General features: G+C 41.6%; 1 protein-coding gene across 4 annotated transcripts in view; it reads left to right on the top strand.

Moving 5' to 3' along the window:
• Positions 1–67: 67 nt before the first annotated feature.
• The window catches only part of PEX1 (peroxisomal biogenesis factor 1), a 54,669-nt gene continuing 34,639 nt past the window's right edge, over positions 68–20,097 (top strand). The window contains exons 1-8 of one of the 4 annotated variants that reach the window (XM_072764263.1): positions 283–398; positions 791–983; positions 2,163–2,753; positions 10,893–11,036; positions 14,058–14,141; positions 14,554–14,668; positions 14,764–15,485; positions 16,907–17,026. In XM_072764263.1, coding sequence (XP_072620364.1) covers positions 14,772–15,485; positions 16,907–17,026 — 834 coding nt within the window. In that variant the 5' untranslated portion in view covers positions 283–398; positions 791–983; positions 2,163–2,753; ... (2 more) ...; positions 14,554–14,668; positions 14,764–14,771. Of the gene's footprint in view, positions 399–790; positions 984–2,162; positions 2,754–10,892; positions 11,037–14,057; positions 14,142–14,553; positions 14,669–14,763; positions 15,486–16,906; positions 17,027–20,097 lie in introns of all 4 variants that reach the window. The other 3 variants (XM_072764262.1, XM_026003757.2, XR_003235781.2) reach the window with 3 other exon arrangements.

Raw genomic sequence — 20,097 nt, 5'->3', positions numbered from 1 at the left:
TGGCTGGAGAGTCGACGGCGGCCCGCATCGTTTCCGGCGAGGGAGACTTGGGTGAGCGAGGTGCCGCCCTCCGGCGGCGCGGCGGAGAGGCCCGGACTGCGGGGGAAGCTTGCTTGCCCCTCGCTCCTCGTACGGGCGCGCGGCGAGGGGGCGTGGCCGCAGGGGGCGGGGCCGATCGATCTTCTCCGGCTCCGACGCCCTCGGCCTGCCCCGCGGCGGGCGTCGGCTGGAGCGGGGTGCTGCGGCGGGGGCGCCTTCGCCGCGGGACGATGTGGGGCGGCGACCGCCTGGCGGGTGCCGACGGGGGTGGGGTGGCGGCGACTGTCGTCTTCACCAACGCTCGCGACTGCTTCCTCCACTTGCCGCGGCGCCTCGTGGCCCAGCTGCACCTGCTGCAGGTACCGCGCCGCCCGTGGACGGGGCTCCCCGCCCAGACTCGGGACACCTGGGTAGCAGCCTGGGGGCGGACGGGGCTGAGGCCTTTGAGGCACGCGGCGACCCTCGGGGCCCCCCGCCCGAGCGGCGTGGCAAGGGCTGCCTTTCCGCCGTCGCCGCCGAGCCTTCAGAGGCCGGACTGAGGGCCCTCGAGGGCACGGCCGGCGGGGGCAGGTGGTGCAGCCCTGGGCCTTCAACTTGCCCTGTCCCAGGTGTTTTCACTCGATGAGACTGGGCTTACAAACATCCTAATAGTCTACGTCTGCGTTCAGAAATATTCCTCACTCCGGTTTGGAAAAGCTCCCGGGAAGTCGCTAATTTTTATTTTTATCTCGAAAAATGTTTTTCTTGGCAGTGATTTCCAGATCCCTGCACGACTGCCGTCCTGGACTCCAGAGGGAGGGGCGGGTTCGGTGTGCAGAGCCCCTGTAGATTAACAGCGGAGCACCGCGGCCCCCATGCGGAGTAGGTCACTAACCAGAGGCTCCCCCCAGTCCGGGGTGTGCCAGGGATGGGCGGTAGAGCTCTGCATACCTGCAAGTACATAGGTAGGATTACTTGAGCCTCTGCCGTCAGTCCTTTTTTTTATTAATTACTGGCAGAAATACAGCAGCCACGTTTTCATAGCTAGAGATAGAGACCTGTGGTCTGTGAGTTTGTGTTTATGCAGGCAAAGGGATGGGATATTTGAAATCCTCAGAAATCCTGAATGCGTGGTACCCACAACTGGCTAATCATGAGGGAGATATTTAAGAGCTTCCAATAGTTTTAAGTACCCTACCTTTCCATCTTACTTCTCTGGAACTGTTTTTTTCTAGATTATTCCCCCCCCCCTCCCCCAGAATGATTGGACTAGAAGGCATAGGTGAATTATTAAAGCAGGAAGTAATGAATTGGGAGCTAATGTGTTGAATTATTTTATTTGGGCTGAAGTGTGGAGTACATAATACTGTAATGCTGTAAGGGGATGAGGGTGAGAAGAGTGGTTTTCTGGCCTGTGTCAGGCTTACCTTGAAGCTTTTTTTTTTTTTTTTTTTTACCTTGAAGCTTTTAAAAATGGGAATGTTCTGGTCCTTTCTCAGACCTGTTGAATCAGAATCTTGGTGAGTGAGCTTCAGGCATCTGTAATTATAAAAATATCTTTGGGCTAGTGGATGCAAAGGAACTGAGACTCACTGTTATAGAATCATAGAATGTTAATGGTGATAGGGACCTGGGGCTTCTAGGTCATTTCTGTACTTTGACATGTTAGGAAACTAGCAGTCCTAGGGAGGGTACCATTTCTAGTTCATTTGTCCTCTTGTCTCTCACTCTGCAGCATCCAGACTGGCCTTCTCACTGTTTCTTTCATAACCCAGCTCCTTCCTACTTCTGTACTCTTACTCATGCTATTCTTTCTCCCCAAAACGCTTTTCTTCATTTCATGCCTTCAAAAGCTGAGCATAATCTTATACCTCCTCCATCTGGCTTTCAAATTCTTAGTTGATCACATTTGTCTCCTTTTCAAAACTTCACTGTTTATGTGACACATCCCTCTTGTACTCTATTCTATGTTTCAAGTATCATCTTTTGCTTATCCAAATACTTATTTTGAGGCTGGATACGCAGTAGATGCTTTAACCCAGGATTTTTGAATCTTGGCACTTGAGGCTGGGTAGTTTTTTGTTGTGGGGGACTGTGGTGAGTATTTAAGATATTTAACAATATCTTTGACCTCTTTCCACTAGATGCCAGTAGTACACCTCCTCTTCAGTAGTGACAGCCAAAAAATAAAAGTTTCCACATGTTGCCAGATGTCTCCTGGGAACAAAAATCACCGCCAATTGAGAACCATTGCTCTAACTCCGTTATTTTGTCTGTATGCTGGGCTCCGTGCTTCCTGTGATTGCTGAAATGGGGAGAGGGTTCACAGCCACACTGAATGCAGACAAATCTAAATCTCCATCCAGAAATGGCCGGGTACAAACTTAGCATTTCTTTTGTGTTAGCAAGGGAGAACCCAGGCCTCGGATCTGGCTGGTCCAAGGGCCTGAAAGCCTGTGATTTCACTGGAAAGTTCCCTCCAGGTGATACAGATACTGCAGGTATGGGCAAAAGCAGGTGGTCAGTCATTTGTTGATTGGCCTCCTGGGAAAGGAGCACCGGTCTCTCCAGTCTATTGGCTGCTTCTCTTTACCCGAGGTTCTGTGGTTCAGGTGGAAGAAGTTTACATGAATGTGGACTCACAATAGTCTGTAAAGTGTACTAACTCCAACTGAACATATATTACGACCGACTGTAGAGCTGGTTACGACATTTTGACCAAATGAAAAATTAAGGTATTTTTCCTGTTTAATAAAGTTGATTTTCCTTTTTCCAGTGAGTTGGTAGAGTTCTCCTCTTTGATACTTCGGGACGCATTTTGTATTTCCCTATTTAACATCTCTAGTTTTGAAAGTTTCTTCTTATGAAATAGATGATCTGGATTATATGCCACTGACTCTGATGAAACTGTGTGGAAAGCACCTGGTGGGTTGGTCACCTTCACCCTTATAATCTCAGTTCACACACAGCTGACATAGTAATTTGGAATTTGACTCCAAATCCTGGGCTCTGTATACTTGATCACACTTTGCTTGGGGGAAAGGTTTTGTCAGTTTGAGCAGTTGGACTACCCTGTGAATTGTGAGAAAAATTACACACCTAAGTGATACATGATGAGTTTCTTCTATACGAAGTTTTAACATTTTAATAACATGGCTAATTTAAAGTACATTATATATATATATTTTTTAAAGTACATTATATTGCCTCAAGTTGCTCAAACATATTTTGAGATTTTTTTTCCTATTTAAAGAAACAGTAAGTGACCTATAACTAGTTTGAGATAGTAAAATTTGATGTGAATTTAATATTTAATAATTTGATGAATTTATTTTGATATAAATGATTTTAATACAAAAACTTCCTGAGATGGTAAGTTTTGATGGCTATTAATGAAGTGTTCTTACTTTTTATTGAAAAAATGATATATGTGTGTGAATGCTTATGACACAATATTAATTGGAAAAATACTAAATCATGACTATAATATACAACTATGTAAAGAATTTGCCTCAAAAACAGGATTGGCTAGAAATAGACAAGATTGTTCATGTACTTGTCTTATTGTGGAGGAAATATCAGTAATTCCTTTTTTCTTTCCAAGTTTACATATTTTTTTTTAAGTTTACATATTTTTTAAGGTTTCAGTAATGAGTTAGTACTCTTTGATCATAGAAAATCTTGTTTTTTTTAGTCCTTAGCCACAAACTTAACATATTTTAATAATTGATCTTAATGAGAATATATTTTATATTTTGATTTTTGTATTATAATTCCATAGTTGTAAAACTTTCAAAATTATTTAAGAAGCTGTGTAATATAAAATTTCTTTTTTTTTTTTTTTCCATGACCAAAGTTCTTCACTTTATTTTTTTTTTTTAATTAATTTTTATTGGTGTTCAATTTACCAACATACAGAAAAACACCCAGTGCTCATCCCGTCAAGTGTCCACCTCAGTGCCCGTCACCCATTCCCCTCCAACACCCGCCCTCCTCCCCCTCCACCACCCCTAGTTCGTTTCCCCGAGTTAGGAGTCTTTATGTTCTGTCTCCCTTCCTGATATTTCCCAACATTTCTTCTCCCTTCCTTTATATTCCCTTTCACTATTATTCATATTCCCCAAATGAATGAGAACATACACTGTTTGTCCTTCTCCGACTGACTTATTTCACTCAGCATAATACCCTCCAGTTCCATCCACGTTGAAGCAAATGGTGGGTATTTGTCGTTTCTAATTGCTGAGTAATATTCCATTGTATACATAAACCACATCTTCTTTATCCATTCATCTTTCGATGGACACCGAGGCTCCTTCCACAGTTTGGCTATTGTGGCCATTGCTGATAGAAACATCGGGGTGCAGGTGTCCCGACGTTTCATTGCATCTGAATCTTTGGGGTAAATCCCCAACAGTGCAATTCCTGGGTCATAGGGCAGGTCTATTTTTAACTCTTTGAGGAACCTCCACACAGTTTTCCAGAGTGGCTGTACCAGTTCACATTCCCACCAACAGTGTAAGAGGGTTCCCTTTTCTCCACATCCTCTCCAACATTTGTTGTTTCCTGCCTTGTTAATTTTCCCCATTCTCACTGGTGTGAGGTGGTATCTCATTGTGGTTTTGATTTGTATTTCCCTGATGGCAAGTGATGCAGAGCATTTTCTCATGTGCTTGTTGGCCATGTCCATGTCTTCCTCTGTGAGATTTCTCTTCATGTCTTTTGCCCATTTCATGATTGGATTGTTTGTTTCTTTGGTGTTGAGTTTAATAAGTTCTTTATAGATTTTGGAAACTAGCCCTTTATCTGATATGTCATTTGCAAATATCTTCTCCCATTCTGTAGGTTGTCTTTTAGTTTTGTTGACTGTATCCTTTGCTGTGCAAAAGCTTCTTATCTTGATGAAGTCCCAATAGTTCATTTTTGCTTTTGTTTCTTTTGCCTTTGTGGATGTATCTTGCAAGAAATTACTGTGGCCAAGTTCAAAAAGGGTGTTGCCTGTGTTCTCCTCTAGGATTTTGATGGACTCTTGTCTCACATTTAGATCTCTCATCCATTTTGAGTTTATCTTTGTGTATGGTGAAAGAGAGTGGTCCAGTTTCATTCTTCTGCATGTGGATGTCCAATTTTCCCAGCACCATTTATTGAAGAGACTGTCTTTCTTCCAGTGGATAGTCTTTCCTCCTTTATCGAATATTAGATGACCATACATTTCAGGGTCCATTTCTGGGTTCTCTATTCTGTTCCATTGATCTATGTGTCTGTTTTTGTGCCAGTACCACACTGTCTTGATGACCACAGCTTTGTAGTACAACCTGAAATCTGGCATTGTGATGCCCCCAGCTATGGTTTTCTTTTTTAAAATTCCCCTGGCTATACGGGGTCTTTTCTGATTCCACACAAATCTTAAAATAATTTGTTCTAACTCTCTGAAGAAAGTCCATGGTATTTTGATAGGGATTGCATTAAACGTATAAATTGCCCTGGGTAACATTGACATTTTTACAATATTAATTCTGCCAATCCATGAGCATGGAATATTTTTCCATCTCTTTGTGTCTTCCTCAATTTCTTTCAGAAGTGTTCTATAGTTTTTAGGGTATAGATCTTTTACCTCTTTGGTTAGGTTTATTCCTAGGTATCTTATGCTTTTGGGTGCAATTGTAAATGGGATTGACTCCTTAATTTCTCTTTCTTCAGTCTCATTGTTAGTGTATAGAAATGCCATTGATTTCTGGGCATTGATTTTGTATCCTGCCACGCTACCAAATTGCTGTATGAGTTCTAGCAATCTTGGGGTGGAGGCTTTTGGGTTTTCTATGTAGAGTATCATGTCATCGGCGAAGAGGGAGAGTTTGACTTCTTCTTTGCCAATTTGAATGCCTTTAATGTCTTTTTGTTGTCTGATTGCTGAGGCAAGGACTTCCAGAACTATGTTGAACAGCAGTGGTGAGAGTGGACATCCCTGTCTTGTTCCTGATCTTAGGGGAAAGGCTCCCAGTGCTTCCCCATTGAGAATGATATTTGCTGTGGGCTTTTCATAGATGGCTTTTAAGATGTCGAGGATAGTTCCCTCTATCCCAACACTCTGAAGGGTTTTGATCAGGAATGGATGCTGTATTTTGTCAAATGCTTTCTCTGCATCTAATGAGAGGATCATATGGTTCTTGGTTTTTCTCTTGCTGATATGATGAATCACATTGATGGTTTTACGAGTGTTGAACCAGCCTTGTGTCCCAGGGATAAATCCTACTTGGTCATGGTGAATAATTTTCTTAATGTGTTGTTGGATCCTATTGGCTAGTATCTTGTTGAGAATTTTTGCATCCATGTTCATCAGGGATATTGGTCTGTAATTCTCCTTTTTGGTGGGGTCTTTGTCTGGTTTCGGAATTAAGGTGATGCTGGCCTCGTAGAACGAATTTGGAAGTACTCCATCTCTTTCTATCTTTCCAAACAGCTTTAGTAGAATAGGTATGATTTCTTCTTTAAACGTTTGATAGAATTCCCCTGGGAAGCCATCTGGCCCTGGACTCTTGTGTCTTGGGAGGTTTTTGATGACTGCTTCAATTTCCTCCCTGGTTATTGGCCTGTTCAGGTTTTCTATTTCTTCCTGATCCAGTTTTGGTAGTTTGTGGCTTTCCAGGAATGCGTCCATTTCTTCTAGATTTCCTAATTTATTGGCGTACAGCTGTTCATAATATGTTTTTAAAATCGTTTGTATTTCCTTGGTGTTGGTAGTGATCTCTCCTTTCTCATTCATGATTTTATTAATTTGAGTCTTCTCTCTCTTCTTTTTAATAAGGTTGGCTAATGGTTTATCTATCTTATTAATTCTTTCACAGAACCAACTCCTGGTTCTGTTGATCTGTTCCACAGTTCTTTTGGTCTCGATATCATTGAGTTCTGCTCGAATTTTAATTAACTGTCTTCTTCTGCTGGGGGTTGGGTCTATTTGTTGCTTTTTCTCTAGTTCCTTTATGTGTAAGGTGAGCTTTTGAATTTGAGATCTTTCCAGTTTTTGAATGGATGCTTGTATTGCGATGTATTTCCCCCTCAGGACTGCTTTTGCTGCATCCCAAAGATTTTGAACGGTTGTATCTTCATTCTCATTAGTTTCCATGAATCTTTTTAATTCTTCCTTAATTTCCTGGTTGACCTTTTCATCTTTTAGCAGGATGGTCCTTAACCTCCACGTGTTTGTGGTCCTTCCATACTTCTTGTCGTGATTAAGTTCTAATTTCAAGGCATTATGGTCTGAGAATATACAGGGGACTATCCCGATCTTTTGGTATTGGTTCAGACCCGATTTGTGACCCAGTATGTGGTCTATTCTGGAGAAAGTTCCATGTGCACTTGAGAAGAATGTGTATTCAGTTGAGTTTGGATGTAAAGTTCTGTAGATATCTGTGAAATCCATCTGGTCCAGTGTATCATTTAAAGCTTTCGTTTCTTTGGAGATGTTGTGCTTAGAAGACCTATCGAGGGTAGAAAGAGCTAGATTGAAGTCACCAAGTATAAGTGTATTATTATCAAGGTATTTCTTCAGTTTGGTTATTAATTGGTTTAAATATTTGGCAGCTCCCACATTCGGGGCATATATATTGAGGATTGTTAAGTCCTCTTGTTGGATAGATCCTTTGAGTATGAGATAGTGTCCCTCTTCATCTCTCACTATAGTCTTCGGGGTAAATTTTAATTTATCTGATATAAGGATGGCAACCCCTGCTTTCTTTTGAGGACCATTTGAATGGTAAATGGTTCTCCAACCTCTTATTTTCAGGTTGTAGGTGTCCTTCTGTCTAAAATGAGTCTCTTGTAGACAGCAAATAGATGGGTCCTGCTTTTTTATCCAGTCTGAAACCCTGCGCCTTTTGATGGGGTCATTAAGCCCGTTCACGTTCAGAGTTACTACTGATAGATATGAGTTTAGTGTCATCATATCTATTCAGTCCTTGTTTTTGTGGATTGTTCCACTGAACTTCTTCTTAAAGGGGAATTTTAAGAGTCCCCCTTAAAATTTCTTGCAGAGCTGGTTTGGAGGTTACATACTCTTTCAGTTGCTGTCTGTCTTGGAAGCTCTTTATCTCTCCTTCCATTTTGAATGAAAGCCTTGCTGGATAAAGTATTCTTGGTTGCATGTTCTTTTCATTTAGGACCCTGAATATATCCTGCCAGCCCTTTCTGGCCTGCCAGGTCTCTGTGGAGAGGTCTGCTGTTACCCTAATATTCCTCCCCATAAAAGTCAGGGACTTTTTTTCTCTTGCTGCTTTAAGGATTTTCTCCTTATCTTTGGAATTTGCAAGCTTCACTATTAAATGTCGAGGTGTTGAACGGTTTTTGTTGATTTTAGGGGGGGATCTCTCTATTTCCTGGATCTGAATGCCTGTTTCCCTTCCCAGATTCGGAAAGTTTTCAGCTATGATTTGTTCAAATACATATTCTGGCCCTCTGGCCCTTTCGGCGCCCTCAGGAACCCCAATTAAACGTAAGTTTTTCTTCCTCAGGCTGTCCTTTATTTCCCTTAATCTATCCTCATGGTCTTTTAATTGCTTGTCTCTTTTTTCCTCAGTTTCCCTCTTTGCCATCAACTTGTCTTCTATGTCACTCACTCGTTCTTCCACCTCGTTAACCCTCGTCGTTAGGACTTCTAGCTTGGATTGCATCTCATTTAATTGATTTTTAATTTCTGTCTGATTGGATCTAAATTCTGCAGTCATGAAGTCTCTTGAGTCCTTTATGGTTTTTTCTAGAGCCACCAGTAGCTGTAAAATAGTGCTTCTGAATTGGCTTTCTGACATTGAATTGTAATCCATATTTTGTAACTCTGTGGGAGAGTGGGCTGTTTCTGATTCTTTTTTTTGAGGTGAGGTTTTCCTTCTAGTCATTTTGCTCAGTGCAGAGTGGCCAAAAACAAGTTGTATTGGGAAAAGGAGAAAAAGAGAGAGAAGGAAAGAAAAGAGAAAAAGAAAAAAAGAGAAAGAAGAAAAAAAAGGGGGGAAAAGAGAAGAAAAAGAAAGAAAAAGAAAGAAAGGAGATAAAAGAAAAAAAAGGGGGGGTGGGGCGGGGTAAGCAATCAGAAATCAAGAAGAAAGAAAGAAAAAAAAAAGCACAAAACAAAACAAATAAAAAAAAATAAAATAAAATAAAATAAAACACACAAAAAAAACCAAAAACAAAAACAAAAAAAACCAAAAGCAAAAACCACGGGGAGTATCTTCCGATTCTGTATACTTTAAGTCCCTTGACTTCCCTTGGAACTGGTCCGTCTCGCTGGTCTTCTGGGGGAGGGGCCTGCTGTGCTGACTCTCAGGTGTTAGCACTTGGGGGAGCTGCTCTGCCCCTGCCTGGTGCAGGGCTCAGTGGGGGTTGTTCACCCCGTGAGGCCCCGGGAGGAAGCCACAGTGGCGGGGGCAGCTCTGGGACCCTGGGGTCAGCTTCCGCAGTAGCTCCGGGGCTCTCCGTCTGCAGGGCCTGGGGGCTCCCGGGTGGGGCCGCTGATCTGCTCAGTTCCAGGCAGGAGCGTCCTCGCTGTCCTGGGTCCTCCCGGCCTCTGCCTGTCCCGGGGGGAGGCCGGATCCTGGGCTGTGTCCCGGCGCCCTGTGCTCCGGGGCCTGCGCTGTTGGATTCGCGCTCCCGCCCCGCAGCCCCCTCCGCGGAGCCGCCGCCCGAGCCCCTCCGAGCTGTTCCCGGAGCCGCGCAGCCCCCTCCGCGGAGCCGCCGCCCGAGCCCCTCCGAGCTGCTCCGGGGCCCGCCGAGCGCTGCAGCCCTTAGGGAGCTCGGCGCACTCTCCGGGGCGCAGTTCCTCTGTCACTGTCCCCGGGAGCCCGAGGGCATCCCCGCCTTTCTGGGGATCCTGCTCCAATTCCCCGGGAGGCCTTTCCGCGGGGAAGGTCGGTGCAGCTCCTGCTCCTCCGGGACGGGGCTCTCCTGTCCTGGGGACACTCGCCCCGGCCTCAGCCCGGCTCCTCGCGGGGCCCCTCCCCCTCGGAGGCCTTTTGTTTCTTTATTTCTTTTTCCCCGTCTTCCTACCTTGATAGAAGCGCGGACTCTTCTCACTGTAGCGTTCCAGCTGGTCTCTCTTTAAATCTCAGGCCGAATTCGTAGATTTTCAGGATGATTGGATGGTTATCTAGGTAATTTGTTGAGGACAAGTGACCTGGAGACCCTACTCCTCCGCCATCTTGCCCCTCCCCCTGTCTCTTCATCTAATATAAAATTTCTGGAAGTGTACATAAACTATTAACAGTAAGTACTCTGGGAACAGGAATTGTTTTATGCTTTTGTAATTTTTGTGCTTTACCGTGTACATTCTCTAATAAATACTATTACATTTTTAATCATGGTATATTTCTAAATGGTAAATAGCTTTACTAAAATAGTAAATTTGTAGCTTATTTAATAATTTCCCCATTAATAGATCTTTGTTTTCACTGTTATAGAAAATACTGCAGAGGTATGTTCTGGTGCAGTTTTCTTCTTTGAATCATTAATTCAGAATAAGTACTCAAATATATATATATATATATGTATGTATACACATATATATAGCTCAAAGTGTAAGTAAATTCTTTGGCTACCTATTGCCATTTTGAATTTTGGAATGGTTGAATGAATTTGTAATGCAATCATAAGAATACAAGGACACGGATTCCACCCACAGCATCAACAGCTTTGGGTATTGAAAATGATTATAGCTTTTTAAATGCTCTGATGTGCACAACAGAGAGCTATCACCTGTCCATAGAACCCTTTTTGTAGGGTGGGTTGCAGTAATAGTTTATATGCGTTACTGGATTCACATAAAAGATAAAAACTCTCATCCCTCCTTTCTAATTTCTTCTCCCCTCCTCCTTTCTTATTTTTTGAATAAATAGAATCAAGCTATAGAAGTAGCCTGGGGTCACCAACCTGCATTCCTGAGCTGGGTGGAAGGCAGGCATTTTAGTGATCAAGGCGAAAATGTGGCTGAAATTAATAGACACGTTGGTCAGAAACTTGGACTTTCAAATGGGGACCAGGTGAGTACAAAATGTGATGACTGTGACTTTCTCCTAATGTCACACAACACAGCAATGGAAAGAAAAAGTTCAGATTAATTTTTTTAGGGAGATGAAAGGACACCTTACTTTGTGCTGCTATAACCAGTCCAGGATATTCAAGTTAACTATATGCTATTGTTCACTTATTATCTTTAGTCTGCTCCCTATTTGACTTTGTGTTCTATTTTACTTACTTTCCAGGTTCCCTAATTCTGTTTGTATGCAATTATTTTTGCTTTATGAATTATTGAGTTTTACTTACTGTTATTGAACTTCATTTGTTTCTGCAAAACCTTCTAATCTTCCAAGGTCATACTTGATTTTTAAAAAACTATCCAACAAAGGAGTTAATATTTTTCTATTTTAGTCTTGCCTATCAATTTAATATGCTTAGATTGTAAATCCCCAAAGCTAGAAGGCTTATACTTTATTTTTGTTTAATATTTTTAAAATTTATTCATTTGACAGAGAACAGGCAGGGGGAGCAGCAGGCAAAGGGAGAGGGAGAAGCAGGCCCCTTGCAGAGCAGAGAGCCCAATGCAGGGCTTGATCCCAGGACCTGGGATCACGACAAGAGCTGAAGTCAGACATTTAACCAACCGAGCCACCCATGTGTCCCCAAGGACTTAGATTTATGTTTTCATTTTATTATATTCACCAATTTATTCCCTTCTAAATATTTTTAATTACAGAAGTAATACATATTCATTACAAATATTTTACAATTGAAAGTAAAAAGATGTTTTTCTCTTTCTCTAACCCCAGCCTCAGAACGAGTGTGTATTGTATGTTGGGATCTCAGTATACTTTTAGGGTTTAAAGAATGGGATCATACACATTTTCTGCCATTTTTCTCCACAAGATATATCAGAGATACATTTCCATATATCACAAACAATACGGATTGAACATCTCTACATATACATAGAATGAAATAATACAAATTGAATTGCAGAGTCTGGGGACTCTGCATTTAAAATTTTGATAGATGCGTTCTATTACCAGTTTCCCACAATAGTATGCAAAAAGTGTCTCATCTTTTTAACTGTTTTGAACACAGACTAATTTTATTCATGCGTGTTTTTGATAATGAGTATAGGCCACTAATGAGACTCCATACGCCTAGTATTAGTCCTTTGCTTACCCTAAATCTCTGGTAGAATCTTTATTATTTATTTATTTATTATTTTTTTGAAGATTTTATTTATTCCTGAGAGACACAGAGAGAGAGAGGCAGAGACACAGGCAGAGGGAGAAGCAGGTTCCCCGTAAGGAGCCCGACGTGGGACTCGATCCCAGGACTTTGGGATCATGCCCTGAGCCGCAGGCAGATGCTCAACCACTGAGCCACCCAGGGATCCCTCTCTGGTAGAATCTTAAAACTTCAGTCCCACAGCGACCCTGGACATCACTAACTTTTGTGCCTTGCTGTCCAAACCTGGGGACAGACAACATTTCGCCCAGGATTGCATAGCCAGTTAAAGCTCTGTTGTCTCTGTTTCCTCATGGGAAACACCCTCTTCCTGTTGCCGACCTTGCTGTTGTCATCAGCCTCTGAATAGTCTTGTGTGTTTTTAATGCCTGTTTGCTTCAGAGTGAGCTTTTACCTGAGTGTCTGCAGATCCTCTGTACATTGTAATAATACCATGAAGGCACTATTTCCCAAAGAACAGGAACAGAGTGGTCCAGCTCACCTGGGGCTAGAGCTGCTTGGTGGGCTGGAGCTGCTTTGTGCTGCCCACGTGGGGCACATGGGAGATGCCGAGGGGAGATTCACTGAGGGTGAGGCGTTTGGGGAAATTCTGCTCCAGTCCGCAAAAGCAGAGAGGGAAGGGCTGGTTCACTGGAGCATTTAATACTCAGTAGCTATGGATTTTAATCCTCAATCCCCAGAAATGCCAAAGAAAAGCAGAAGAAAGTAAGATGGTAGATTCCAGCTTCTGACACACACTAGAATTTCACATACATCGACAGGCTGGAGTGAGGGCACATCTGCTTTACCTTACTTTCAGTTGTGAATGTTTATATTCCTAAATAACTGGCTCTGATCTCTGTCTCTGCATTTTTTTTCTTTACTTTTCTAGAAGCACCATGGCTTGAGGTTTGTTATAAAACTAACAGTAGTAAAACCTCTAGAAATAGTAGAGTATGTGTATACTAGATCAAGCCATGATTTGATGACCTTGTTTCTTCTAACATGTTTAAATTACATTTCTTTTGTTAATGGTTTGTTTGTTTATTTATTTATTTATTAAAGGAGGCTCCACACCCAGCAGGGAGCCCCATTCAAGCCAAACTCACGACCCTGAGATCAAGACCTGAACTGACAGAATGCCTGGGTGGCTCACTGGTTGAGCATCAGGGTTTGATCCTGAGGTTCAGGATCGAGTCCCGCATTGAGCTCCCTGCAAGGAGCCTACTTCTCTCTCTACCTATGTCTGCCCCTCTCTCTGTGTCTCTCATTAATAAATAAAATCTTTAAAAAATAAAAATTAAAAGACCTGAACTGAGATCAAGAGTTGGGCGCTTAACTGACTGAGCCACCCAGGCACTCCTTATCTTTATTTTTTTTTAAGATTTTAAATTTATTTATTCATGAGAGAGACACAGAGAGAGAGAGAGAGGCAGGCTCCATGCAGGGAGCCCGACGTGGGACTCGATCCTGAAAACTCCAGGATCACGCCCCGGGCTGAAGGCGGTGCTAAACCGCTGAGCCACCCAGGGATCCCCCTTATCTTTATTTTTTAAAAAACATGTTGTGCTAGGATATTTTCCCTCTTTCTATAATTAGTTGTGAGACGGTTTTTTCTAAAATATTGAGTATATCAAGTCCTAGCTAAGAATAAGTGCTTAATATTTGTCCGAAGAAGATCTACACGATGCATGCAGGCACACATACTTTCTTGTTCACACTTAACTGCTTACCTAAAGAGAGAACTTATTTCCTAGGGATACAAAAAAATCTTTTAAAAGTAGTTTTATATTTTCTATTTTTTCTAGGTGTTTCTTAAGCTGTGCTCCCATGTGGTATCCTGTCAACAGGTTGAGGTGGAACCCCTCTCAGCAGATGACTGGGAGATACTGGTAAAGAAAACACAATGAGAACTAGCCCAATTTAAGGTTAAACTATTACTGTGCAGTTGTTTATGTTGAAGTATAGCTGATATACAATGTAACATTAGTTTCAGGTTGTACAATATAGTGACTCAATTGTCTCCATACCTTATGCTGTGCTCACCACAAGTGTAGCTGCCAACTGTCACCAGACAACACTCACAATACCATTGACTACATTTCCTATGCTGTACCTTTTATCCCTGTGACTTCCTCATCCCATAACTGGGAACCAAAATATCAGTGTCTTTAGATTTCTCTTGTCTGAGCTAAGTTCTATATTCTGAGTTGGTTCAAGTTCTGAGAATGAATTGTGATTTCCTTACCAGACACGGAATGACAAAAGGTAAAGTGAATAGATATTTTTGTTTGTTGGTTATAGGAGCTGCATGCCACTTCCCTTGAACAGCATCTTCTGGATCAAATTCGAATAGTTTTTCCAAAAGCCATTTTTCCTGTTTGGGTTGATCAACAAACTTACATATTTATCCAAATTGGTAGGTGCTGTTATATTTTCCATTGTGTTCTACACCATGGCCTTGAATCCACAGCAGAGGTGAGCATGTACTAATGAACTTTGTTTTCCACCCAGTTGCACTAATGCCAACTGCTGCCTATGGAAGGCTGGAAACTGACACTAAACTCCTTATTCTGCCAAAGACCCGCCAAGCCAAGGAGAATACATTTTCCAAAGCAGATGATGCACATGGGAAATTTAATAATTTTGGAGAAGACCAAAAAGGATTGACAGTTACTGGGTCTAATAAAACAGATTCAGAGGTTACAGCTGACTCACCATCCATGCCAAGCTTATGGACTCTGATAGGAAGCATTTTTTCTTTTGGGTCTGAGAAGAAACTGGAGCTGTCCTGGGGTTTAACTGAAATGAATGCATTCAAAAACATGCAGTCCAAAGTTGTTCCTCTAGACAATATTTTCAGAGTGTGCAAATCGCAGCCTCCTAGTGTGCATAATGTAACGGCAACTTCAGAGTTTCACAAACACTATGCTGTTCACATATTTCCATGGGACCAGGAATATTTTGATGTGGTGCCCAGCTTTACTGTGACCTATGGAAAGCTAATTAAGATACTTTCTCCAAAGCAACAGCAAAGTAAAACAAAGCAAAATGTCCTGTCACCTGAAAAAGAGAAGCCAATGCCAGAACTACTAGATCAAGAACCAGGCACCTCAGATTACAGTCAAGAAGCTAAGGCCTGTGTGCTACAAGTCATCTGGAATGGACTTGAGGAATTGAAGAATGCCATAAAATACACCAAAACTGTAGAAGCTCTTCATCTTGGGAAAGTCTGGGTTAGTATAAAATTGATTATTAGGGAGAAAGTAATTTCATTATCCTTGAAATTCTCCAAATTATGAATTAGAATAACATTTTATATACAATTTGAAAGTCAGTATATTAAGAAAGAGTAAAGTCCATGCAGGGACATATTCCTGATTGCAAGGTAAAGTCCTTGTGTGGGTAAAGATTGCGTGTTTTCTGGTTGAGTAAACTTGGACAGCTGTAAACTTAGACAGGAATAGGCCCAGGGTGCTCACGGTTACTTGCCTGAGGTGTTTTGTTTTTTTGTTATTTTACTTGCCTGAGGTTTCATAAGAAGTACAGCTGGGATTCACAGCCGGGCGGGCCTACTCAAGTTGGCACTTAGCGTGGGTGCCTTACGAAGCCTGGCGTCTTTAGTACCTGCAGGAGGTTTGCTTCCCAGTTCCTGAAAGCAGAGGAAGGTCTCGCTGGAGGAGGCGGGGAGGGGGGGGAATGCCCGGATAGAGAGAGACCGCAGTGTGAGGTGGGCCCCGGATTGGAGTGTACCCAAAAGCAGCGTAGCCTGCTGCACCGCCTCTGTAACCGTGGGCCTGGGGGGGGGGGGGGGGGGGAGACACAGCAAGCAAGTGCTCCACTGCCCCAGCCTGGCCTCAGATACTCCTGCACACTTTATGTGGTCACCAGTCTGTTTTATTTGAACTTAATTTGAGCCGTTGTGAAGTGAGGCTTCATGGTGATAAACGGAGGAAATTATTAGGACAGGGAGGAAAAATAGGAAAGGAAGGGGTTCTCCTTTGTAGATTCCTATTATTGATGGTTTCACCTATGACCTCTGTGCTGGCAGCTTAGAAATTTTTAATCTCTCTGGCTTATGTCATTTTCTAACATTCTGGCCCATCAGCTCATTATTTTCTGTTAGTTCTAGACTCCTTAGTTTTTGGAGATCCTGCTCCATCTTCAGAATAAAAATGTCTAAACCCGAACTCGATAGGACTTCTCTTTTCTATTAATGGTTCTGCCATTTGGTGGGAATACCATCTTTTTCCTTGAAACCATGGGGTGAAGACAGGGTGAAGAAGTGCCAGGTAAAGGCATAGAGAGCATATAAGAGAGCAAGGGGTCCACACTTCCCAGTCCATTTTAAAGATAGGCAGCCGTGGGCACTGAGGAGTGGCAATACTGGATGCAGGTGCCATCCAGTACTCACGCAGGCTCCACTTGAGAGATCAAAATCGAGGGATCTCATTCTGAAGAGGGTGTGAAAAGAAATGAAGGGGAAAAATTGAAATGTTTGTGATACGGCAGTGCCTGAATATCTATCTGGTTACTCTGAATCCTGATAACTTCGATTAATTTACCTGAATTCGTAGAAGTTAGTAACAACATGCTGTGGGATATTTTAAATCAAGTTTTGCACATATTTATATTTTTATTTATTTTTAAATTTCAGATTCCAGATGACCTGAGAAAGAGACTAAATATAGAAATGCATGCAGTAGTCAGAATAACTCCAGTGGAAATTACCCCTAAAATTCCAAGATCTCTAAAGTTACAACCTAGAGAAAACTTAGTGAGTTCAAATTTATGTTATATCATAGCTGTTTTACATGTCTTGTAAAATTTCTAGTTGCTTCAGCCAAGTAATAAAGAAAATTGTATTCCTTTTGGCTAGGAGGGCAAAGAAGTCTTTGTTTTATTTTATTGTGGTAAAATGCATATAACAAAATGCTGTTTTAACCATTTCTAAGTGTATAGTTCAGCGGCATTAGTTACATTCATAATGTGCAGTAACCACTGACTATTCCTAAAACTTTTCCAGCCCCCAAACAGAAACTGCTCATTAAGTAATAATGTCCCATTACCCTTCTTTCCCAGCTCCTGGTAACCTGTAATCTATATTCTGTCTCTGAATTTGTTTATTCTAGATATTTCATATAAGTGGAATCCTGTAATATTTTGTCCTGTGCATCTGGTATATTTCACTTGTTTTTAAGGCTCATCTAAGTGGTAAAATGTATTCATTCCTATTTGTGGCTAAATAATATTCCATTGTATGCATATACCATGTTTTGTTTGTCCGTTCATCTGTTCATGGACCTTTAAGGTTGTTTCCACCTTTTTCGCTATTGTGAATAATGCTCTTATGGACATTAGTATAAGTATCTGTCGAATCCCTGCTTTCAATTCTTTTGCGTATATACCTAGGAGTTGAGTTGCCTTTTTTTTTTTTTTAAGAGAAAGGAGGGGATTTGGGGGTGGAGGAGAGGGAGAGAGAATCTTAAGCAGGTTCCATGCCCAGCATGGAGCTTGAGGCAGTCTCATGACCCTGAGGTCATGACCTGAGCCCGCATCAAAAGTTGGACGCTAGAACCACTTAGGCATCCTGAGTTGCTGGATCTTAAGGTAATTCTATTTAACTTTTTCAGAAACCAAAAAGTCTTTAGTAAGCAACACACAAATTATATTGTGCCAATGCAAATATGGATAATTTGGCTTTTTTTTTAATTAAATAAGCTCTATGCCCAACATGGGGCTTGAATTCATGACCCCAAGATCAAGCGTTTCATGCTCCACTGTCTGAACCAGCCAGGCACTCCAATAATTTGGTTTTTAAAAGATATTTTTTTCTACATCTATGTAATTAAAAAAAATTCCCCTATATTGTTTCATACTGCAGCCTGAAAATGCCAGACTGCTCATTAACAGGGTATTGTCACCTGTGCCAGTTTAGTTTACCAGTTCTCTGAGAACTACCACACAGGAAATTATTGTGTTAGAGGTTTTAAAAGTTTCAAACAGGGATCCCTGGGTGGCGCAGTGGTTTGGCGCCTGCCTTTGGCCCAGGGCGCGATCCTGGAGACCCGGGATCGAATCCCACATCAGGCTCCCGGTGCATGGAGCCTGCTTCTCCCTCTGCCTGTGTCTCTGCCTCTCTCTCTTTCTCTCTGTATGACTATCATAAAAAAAAAAAAATTAAAAAAAAATAAAAGTTTCAAACATGATTTTATCCTTCTCTGATAATTCAGATGGTATTTTTGAATCTTTCAGATTATAATATCATGGAAGAACCATTTTAACAGAACTGAAAATGCCAGACTGCTCATTAACAGGGTATTGTCACCTGTGCCAGTTTAGTTTACCAGTTCTCTGAGAACTACCACACAGGAAATTATTGTGTTAGAGGTTTTAAAAGTTTCAAACATGATTTTATCCTTCTCTGATAATTCAGATGGTATTTTTGAATCTTTCAGATTATAATATCATGGAAGAACCATTTTAACAGAACTTTCTAGCTAATGAGACCCCCAGATAAGATAGCTTATATTATGTACTAGAGAAGAGGAAAACAAATAAATGCCATTTCCATAACAGTATGTAACTGAACATTTAACACATGGCAGAATGGTGCACAGTGATTTCTACTTTCAACTTTTGAGTTAATCTTGGTATTTTTCAAAAATTAGGTCTCATGAAAAAAAATAGGTCTCATGTACAAAAACATGTGGCCCCTAGTCGTTAGACTTTTTTTGTCTCAGTAATAGGATATTACTACAGAATTGCCTTTTTTTTTTTAAGATTTTTATTTATTTATTCATGAGAGACAGAAAGAGGCAGAGACATAGGTGGAGAGAGAAGCAGGTTCCCATGAGGAGCCTAATGCGGGTCTCGATCCCAGGACCCTGGGATCACAGCCCGAGCTAAAGGCAGATGCTCAACCACTGAGCCACCCAGGTGCCCCCAAGTTGCATATTTTAATGGAAGCTTCAAGACATTGGCAGGTTTCTCTGGGCTGATTATATGTCTTAGGACATAAGAATGTTTGATTCTTCACATTTTGATTTTTTTTTTTTTTTAAGTAAACTCTACCTTGCACATGGGGTCAACTCAGGACCCAGAGACCAAGAGTAACTTGCTCTCCTGACTGAGCGAGCCAGGCACCCTTCCTTTAGGTCTTTAATCCCATTGCCCAGTAATACCCAAGGAAGTAACAGACTATTTGTCATCTTTAAGAATGCAAGAGCAATGCCTGTACTTAGTTTAGCCTGCTTTTTCTAGTGATCAGGTTCTAAACTGAACTTAATCAACAGAGCTAAGCTTGACTCTGGATGAAGAGAGAACAGAAATGGACCAGTTGAGAAATGGTGGAATGAAGAGGTTTTTACTTTCCTAGGCAGATATTATTTTCCCTACATGAATTTTTGGTTCATCCCGTTTTTAGCTTCAAGTGGGTTTTAAAAACAATTCTGATTTTAAAAACTTTAAAAATTAATAGTGTTTTTCTTAGAATCTCTTCATACCTTTGGAACAGTTTATTAACATTGTACTTAGTATCTCAGCACTGTGGCCTGCTTAACAGAAAAGAAAATGAACTTATAAAGAATTTATTTTTCTCATGTACAGAGAAGTTTGGAGGCACTCATAGGTGGTTAATCAGGGATCTAGGCTCCTTTGGTCTAGCTGCCATCATTAGCCTGTAACTTTCTTCCTCTGAGATGCAAAGCATGCACTGTACTAATAGGCATCACATATGCATTCTTGGCAGCAGAAGGCACAAAGCAAAAGCCTTCTTGCAAGGTTTCTCTACCTTTTAATTAGGAAGAGAAGCCCTTCCCAACGATTACTGATTGCAGGCACACATAC

The sequence above is a fragment of the Vulpes vulpes genome, chromosome 7, assembly GCF_048418805.1.
Source record: "Vulpes vulpes isolate BD-2025 chromosome 7, VulVul3, whole genome shotgun sequence".
Classification (NCBI taxonomy): domain Eukaryota; kingdom Metazoa; phylum Chordata; class Mammalia; order Carnivora; family Canidae; genus Vulpes; species Vulpes vulpes.
The sequence above is the reverse complement of the archived record's forward strand: the minus strand, read 5'-3'. Positions and strand labels throughout refer to the sequence as shown.